Source organism: Gouania willdenowi, unplaced genomic scaffold (assembly GCF_900634775.1).
Source record: "Gouania willdenowi unplaced genomic scaffold, fGouWil2.1 scaffold_5_arrow_ctg1, whole genome shotgun sequence".
In the NCBI taxonomy this organism is placed as follows: Eukaryota; Metazoa; Chordata; class Actinopteri; order Blenniiformes; family Gobiesocidae; genus Gouania; species Gouania willdenowi.
The window spans coordinates 61,180-69,329 of NW_021145224.1; the positions used below are offsets into that span (position 1 = coordinate 61,180).

The 8,150-nt window shown below is 37.2% G+C and overlaps 1 protein-coding gene across 1 annotated transcript; it reads right to left on the minus strand.

Annotated features, from left to right (window-relative positions):
- Positions 1-3,435: 3,435 nt before the first annotated feature.
- Positions 3,436-6,413, minus strand: LOC114460680 (E3 ubiquitin-protein ligase TRIM21-like). Its single transcript, XM_028442604.1, has 2 exons — positions 6,259-6,413; positions 3,436-5,037 (listed from the first exon to the last, which is right to left on the minus strand). The coding sequence occupies exons 1-2, from the start codon at positions 6,265-6,267 to the stop codon at positions 3,436-3,438; spliced, it is 1,611 nt and encodes a 536-aa protein (XP_028298405.1). The 5' UTR covers positions 6,268-6,413.
- Positions 6,414-8,150: the final 1,737 nt, after the last annotated feature.

The following is an 8,150-nucleotide window of genomic DNA, read 5'->3' on the forward strand; positions in this document are numbered from 1 at the left end:
CTGGGAAGCATCACATCTAGCACCCGGTCACTCAGCACTGGCGCCCCTCAGGGGTGTGTTCTCTCCCCACTTCTATTCTCCCTCTACACCAATGACTGCACCTCAGGGGACCCCTCTGTGAAACTCCTGAAGTTTGCAGACGACACCACCGTCATCGGTCTCATCAGGGATGGGGACGAGTCTGCCTTCAGATGGGAGGTGGAACAGCTGGCTCTCTGGTGCAGTCAGAACCATCTGGAGCTGAACCCGCTCAAGACTGTGGAGATGACGGTGGACTTCAGGAAAAATCCCCCCCACTCTCCCCCCTTACCATTCTGAATAGCAAAGTGGCTACCGTGGACTCCTTCAGGTTCCTGGGATCCACAATCTCACAGGACCTGAAGTGGACCTCCCACATAGACACATCCAGGAAAAAGGCACAGCAGAGGATGTACTTCCTGCGTCAGCTGAGGAAGTTCAACCTGCCCCAGGAGCTGCTGATCATGTTCTACACCTCCATCGTTCAGTCTGTTCTGTGCACCTCCATCACTGTCTGGTTTGGATCTACAACCAAACTAGACAGACACAGACTACAAAGGATAATCAGGACTGCAGAAAAGATCATTGGTGTTGATCTGCCCTCCATCCAAGACTTATACCTGTCCAGGGTCAGGAAACGGGCAGGTAGCATCACTGCAGACCCCTCACACCCTGCACACAATCTGTTTAAACTCCTCCCCTCCGGCAGACGCTATAGATCACTGTACGCCAAAACTACCCGCCATAAAAACAGTTTCTTCCCCCAGGCTGTCACTCTGCTTAACACTACACAGTCATTGAGTGTTAGACCTGTTTCTGTTACTGTGAAATAACCCTGGAACTAAACATAACAACCCTGGATCAACCTGTGACTGTGAATGTTCATGGACATAATATTTTCATTTAAATGTTCACCTGCACTACTTATCAATGTACTGCTGCACTATTATCTTATTATTATTATTGTATTTTTATTTTATCTCGTTATTATTATTGTTACTATTATTATTATTATCTTGTTATTTTATTTAGTTTGCACATATTAGTCTAACTACTCTTATACTTTTATATTTATAATTATGTTTATACTTCTTTTTTTATTTATTTTTCTTTATTCTAGTTGATTGTTATTATTTAATGTTACACTATCTGAGAGATCACAGGTCACCAAGACAAATTCTTCATGTGTATTAATACACTCTTGGTCAATAAAGTTGATTCTGATTGTGAAACTGCTGTTTTTCAATGTTCAATTGTAAAAGGGAAAAGGAGAGAAGGACACGGGATAATCGAAAAATGGGCCAATTTGGATTTGTTTTATGGTTTTTTGATTAAAACGGTAAAAAGTTTTTCTTGTTTTTTGTTTGAAAAGGAGAAGAAGAAAAATGGTTATTTAATTTTGGTTTACAGATGAATTTGGGATTATCCAACGATATCCAGACCCTTCACTCACCGGAGCGTCATTAAGTTTTAACTCGACACAAACTTCCTCTTCTTCCCTCACAACTGGGATTCTGATGAGGAAACAGCTTATTGTCACTGGTTTGTAGACTTTTTGTAGCCAAACATAGGTTTTTACCTCCATCCAAAGAGTCAGGCTGTTAGCAGAGGGAGGCTGACACCTAGTGGCCACAGAGGAGACTGCACACACCACAGCAGCCTGGAACCAGCATCTAAAGCAGGAGTTCTCAACCTTGGGGCAAGGACCCTGTTTTTTGCTCATGCTTTCGCTTTTTCTGCAACTAAACCAAACTTGCCATATTTTAACATGCTTTCATCCCTTTTTCTTGCCATATTTTTGCTCCTTTTAAAGCATTTTTACTATATTACTCCCATTTCTGACACTTCCAATCTTATTGCAATGCCTTTTCTGCACACGTGTTTCCACTTTTGCACTTTCCACAACTTTTCCACCTAATGTCACAAATGTTGACCCATTATTGTCACTTTTAACCTATTTTCATCATATTCCATGCTCAATTTTTTTTGCCAATTTAACCACATTCACCATTTGTCATTCCCATTATTAGCCAGTTTCAACTAATTGTTCCAATATTGACAGTTTTAATTATTTTTAGCACTTTATGTCAGTTTTTGCCCGCTCTAGTTTGGTACTTTAAACCCATTTCTGTGGTTTTAAAAACCCATGTCACCACCTTTTTCCTCATTTTGGTCACTTTGTCTAATTAAAAAAAGGATTTCCATCTTTAAGATGACTATAAAAATAATAAACTTCCTGGATAACAGTGGATATTATATTATATTATATTATAAATGTGGTTATCACAGTTTTATAGAACAATGGATGGCCCTGTCTCCACATGACTGTTCTTCAATGTTCATGTCTGTGTTCAACCACCTTCAGCGACAGTGGGGGTCCCCGCTTTCTGGAACTTTTATTTTGGCGGTCGTGGCCTGAAACGGTTGAAAACCACTGATCTAAAGAACAAGTCACCAACCTTTGTGAAACATGGAGCTACTTTAAAACTAGTGAATAATCCAAAGGGCTACCAGTGAGATAAACACTTCTTAAACACCAAAACTTCACGGTTTCTCTTTAATTAAAGGGTAAGATAATAAGGAAGAGTCGTAGTGACTTAAAAAGTACATTTTAAAGTTTGAACATTCAACACTTTGTTCTTCTTAATTCATGCAAATGCTTTATTTTCACCACATTTTTTTTTGTAAATTATTTTTCTGTGTTTTTGTTTGAACAATTACACAAAGTTTACAAAGGGTGGCATACAACACACTTTGACAGATACAATAATAAAGTGTATAGATGCCTGTGATCTTTACAAGTGCTTTTTTCTTGAAATAAAACTCAAAGAGAAATAAAAAAACAAACAAAAAAAAACAGTTAAATTCAATTAAAATTAAGTAAACCTGGATAAACAGGTTGAACTTCTTCGACGTTCAATCACCCTCTTTTACATGTAGGTTTCAAAAGTAATATGACAAAAAACAAAAGAAAAAGAAAAGTGTACATAGTTTTATATATCAACATTTATACCCACATACAACACTTAAAAATAAAATGTACCACAGTTATACTCAACACAATTACAAATTAAACTTAGATGGACTTACAAAAACTCCTGAGCATCTTATTTTCATTACATTTCATAGAAAAAAATCATCATGTTCCTATTTTACTAACCACTAACACATTTTAACTGATCATAAAACATGTAACACATTTGTACAATGAATCATTTTGTAAAATATTTTTTTAAATCCATTTTTATTTCATCACAATCCAAACACCAAATGTGAAACTTCTTTAATAAAATGTTTCCTCCCACTGTTGAGAAACATACATGTTAGGTTGGATGGAGTGCGTAACCAACCTGGAGAAGTGAATGGTTGCAGAGAACCATTGAATCAATTGTTGGTGAGACTTCATCATGACACTGATCATTCACTTTGATTGACAGGACAGATGATCAGAGGTGCTGAGTTTTTACCACCATAGTTTGAACAGGGACTAAAGAATGGGTGTAGTTTATGAGTGAAGCAGCAGTGAGTGAAGGAGTAGATCAGAGCTGCAGCATCTACATCATAAAAGGAGACCACACCCTCCTCATAGTCCACAAACACACCCACCTTCTCAGGAACACGCTTCAGATGAAGAATGACTGAATGATCTTCATATGATTCATACACATTTCCATCTCTGAGTGCCACAGTCCATGAACCATTCTTAGGACACAGAGTGATCTTTCCCTTCCTGTTGATGGATTCTTTAACCACTCCTAAATCCCAGTCAGTTTTTCCTTTAACCTGAACCTCAAAGTAAAATCTACCTGAACTGAAATTCTGTTTCCCTAAAACATTAATATAGTTAGAAAATCTCTTTGGATTATCTGGAAGTTTCTTCCACACATCACTGCAGTAAACTTGTTTTTCATCATCAGACAGGACAAGGTAAAGATTAGCTGTAAGAGGATCAAGAGTCACATCTACTGCAAACTGCTGCAGCCTCTTCATCTCAAACATCTTTATCTTCATCATCTTGTCACTGAGTGTGTCCTCCAGCTGAGTTACAGCTCTCAGCACAGTTCCTTCATATGATGATGGATGGACCATAACCTCTGTCCAGTCCTTGGTGGCTGGAGGAGCTTTCAGGGAGCAGAAGTGTTGGAGGAGGTGGTCTTCAGAGTGGGAGAGCTGCTCCACCTCAGAGCTTCTCTTCATCAGCTCAAAGATTTCCTCCTCCAGCTCTTTGATCAAACCTTCAGCCTCTCTCTCTTCTGCTTCCTGTTGCTCCTCCATTGTCTTCATCAGCTCCTTCAGGCCTCTCTCAACAAGCTCCATCAAAGCAGTGAACATCTCCACACCTTCAGCTTTTACTCTGTCTGCTGCTTCCTTCCTGATCCTCACTGACTCTCTGATCTCCTCCAGCTTCTCTCGTCTCTTTTGGATCATCTGCTGAAGATAAACTTTCTTTTCTTCAAACAGATATTCTCCCAGAGGGACTAACTGGTGACTCTTGTGCTCCAAAACAGAACACATCAAGCAGACACGTGTCTGATCACTCTGACAGAACATCTCCAGAGGTTTGCTGTGCTTTGTACACATCATGGATTTCAGGTTGTCCACAGGCTCCATCAGCTGATGTCTTCCCAGGCCTGATGCTGTCAGATGAGGCTCCAGGTGAGTCTCACAGTAGGAGACCCCACAGTCCAGGCAGGACTTCAGGGCCTTCACTTTGGTTCCAGTGCAGACGTCACAGGGAACTTCTCCTGGTGCTGCTGCTTTCTTCTCAGATTCACGTCTGAACTGAGAAACCATCTCACGCATCATAATATTGACCTTCAGCTGAGGTTTAGTGCTGAACACCTGATTACACACGGGACACCTGCTGGTGGTACTGGTGTCCCAGTGTGTGCTGATGCATGTTTTGCAGAAGTTGTGTCCACATGATGTGGTGACTGGATCAGTGAGCACCTCCAGACAGATGGAGCACAGGAAGTGATGTTCAAACATCCCACTGCAGGCAGGAGACATGTCCACAAACTGAGGGACAGAGACAAGCAGCACATTAACAGAACTCTCTCATTGTTGTGGAACGTTCCTTTACTAATGTTTCTGAGTCCATCTCACTGAGATCACCTCTAGTATTTAGCATTGATTCAGTCATCCTGTAGTAATGTGGACAGTCGGCTGTGCCTCAGCAGCTGAATGTAAAAGTGCAATAGTTTGAATGTTTAAGGTTCAGATAAGTTCTAAGGTTTTCTCATATTAACACTGGAATTTTTCTAAATTATAGGTTAGATTTTTTGCGTACTTTATTTTAATGTACAATCTCGTTATCTTTAAAATAACCAATATATTGTGTAATAACAGACTGAAGTTTAACACAGCACAAACCTTTAAAGTCTGCATGGACCACACACTACATTTAACAGTGATTTTGTTTGGGAAAACAAATTAAACTAATCTGCCTCAAATGTAACTTATAAATACATGTCATTTCTGTGCAACTTGTGATTGAAATTCACAAGTTGTGATTAATCGTGATTATTTAGTCAGATTTGCAATTGATTGGTTATTTTTTTAATCCTTTGACAGCTAATTTATATTAAAAAAAAAATCGTTCCCCATGAGCAGTAGAGACCTTTCTTAGATGATATCACACATCACATGAATTTTAGTGGTGGGTGGTAGATGATGGAAACCAATGGCAAACTTTTTTTCAAAATGAACATTACATTTATATCAAACCTCATTTGGACTTGATAAAATGAAAGTTAAAGATATGGAAAACATTACGTCACCAATTCTAAACTTTAGTTCAAGTTATCTTCAATGTTCCTCAAATAAAGATATCTATGTAGTTGTAGATATCTGAGAAGATGTTTGGACTTGGCAGAAGTAGAAAGTTGTTATTCTGTTTGTTTTATTCATTTTTATATTAACTAGTCACATTTCCTGAGATGCAATTGCCGTTTGCTAAAAAGCAAAAGTGTTGATTATCTAAAAAAGGAAACAAATCGTTCATTCATTCCTAAGTCAAATATGTTAGTTTCTCATGTATAAATATAATTTCTCTTTAACTAAAAAAATATATTAATCTATAGAATTTTCAGTAGAATACTGGATTACAAAAATATTCAATAGCTACAGCCTTGAAACATATTGTAGACAATTATATATAACATGTTTGACGTGAATCCCTGTTTTAAATGTTAACAAAATGAGCTAAATGCTAAAAACAGCTAGAAAATTGTCACTTACCTTTGACATTAGACGTCCTATAATTAAGCCCTTCAATGTTTAAAGGTGTTCCCATAAAAAGCAGCAGAGCAGCAATCCGTCACTTCCTTTCAGCAACTCAATTCCAATGTTTCCTCAATTTACAATTTATATCTTGGGATAAAACAAAATAATGATCACATGTTAAATGTGTCACATTAAAATTAGTAAATACTTGTTCCTGTTGATTTGAGGCCAGTGAAATATGGGCCTGTCATAATACATAATAATAATAATAATAATAATAATAATAATAATATGTAGCTTTACGTGCAGTGAGACATTCCGTTATAGTTTCTGATGTAAATATTATATGCCGCTAACACACACACACACACAGTATAAAATGATAGAATTCAGACTAAATGTTAAATGTTAAAATGAACAAATTTAAAATGAGCTTTTATGACAAAGTTGTTCCAAAGATCGTTCAATATCAGCTCATTCACACAAGATTATGACTTAATATGTAAACACATTTAGATTAAAACAAGCAGTATTTACTCACTGGATTCTGGAAAATCACAAAATTAGTCATTAAAGTTGACATTATTATTATTAGAAACTTACTTTGGTCTCAAACGTTGCTCACTGATGACATCTGCTGGTCAACGTTAATCAATATTATTAAAGCTACTTTAGTCGTTTCTGACGGTGCACGGGAAGATTCTGTAGAATGGTGGATATTCTGCAGCTTTCATCTTAGCCTGAGTTGCTATAACAACCTGTCAACATTGAGCTTCTATTTTAGCCTGAGTTGCCATGACAACCTGTCAACATTGAGCTTCCATTTTAGCCTGAGTTGCCAGGACAACCTGTCAACATTGATCTGTTTGAAGCTGCTTTTTGTGATTAAATGTGTGTCTTATTAACATAGTAAGATCAAATATATTAAATTAAATAATGCAAACACACACATTTTACTCCTCATAGTGGATATATGTATGGACTGTTACATCAGGCATAATTACTACCAATGAGGGAGCGTCTTATACAACAATAGAAAACTAATGAACATTTTACTCACCAGGGGGCGCTGTTGGCCAAAAACTTACATACTCTAATATTTTCCTTTTATTTTTCATTGTCAAAAGAATCCCTTGATAAACTATTCAAAACAATGCAATTTAACTAAAAATAAATCTTGAATGAAATAAATAAAGGAATAATACAAATGAAGAAACCTATTATTTAAATTCTGGTTCTATAGTAAACAATTCAAAACTGCATAATAGTTCTTTTTCTTTTTAAAAGTGCAACTAAAAATGTATTTTGTGCCTTAACAATTGGACTTTTTTACTGTATTTACGTCAGATGTTTGTTTAGACCAGCAGAGGGCACTGGTAACCCAGTGGTCGGTTGGCATGTAGTTATTCCACCAGTGAAGAAGAGAAGCTATGCTAGCACACAGAGCTAATAGAAAAACGTGACTTTTACAGATATTCACGTAATATTACAGATATTCTTTCGGTGCTAAAGGGGTAAAGAATCATTTATGAGCATGTTTAACAGTAAATGGCGGCCAGATTCCGCCCGTCATGTCCGCTTCTAGAAGGATTAATATATAGCGCCCTCTGCTGTTTAAAAAAACTGCGATTCAATTTTCAGAGCATCGATGTGAACTGTGGTACCTATGCATCGATTTTTAACTGCCTTACGATTAATCGTTACATCCCAAATGCACATGCATATTTTATTTGTTTATTGGATTCTTCATATTTAAGAACTTATTTTCTATAAATAGTACTAACTTATCCACAATAATATCACTGATATCTTCATGTCTGTTTGATCCCCATTATTAGTGTTTTACTCTGTACGTCCTCACTGCCTCCCCTGCCCTGTGGTCTTCACTACAGATTAATCGTAAGGTA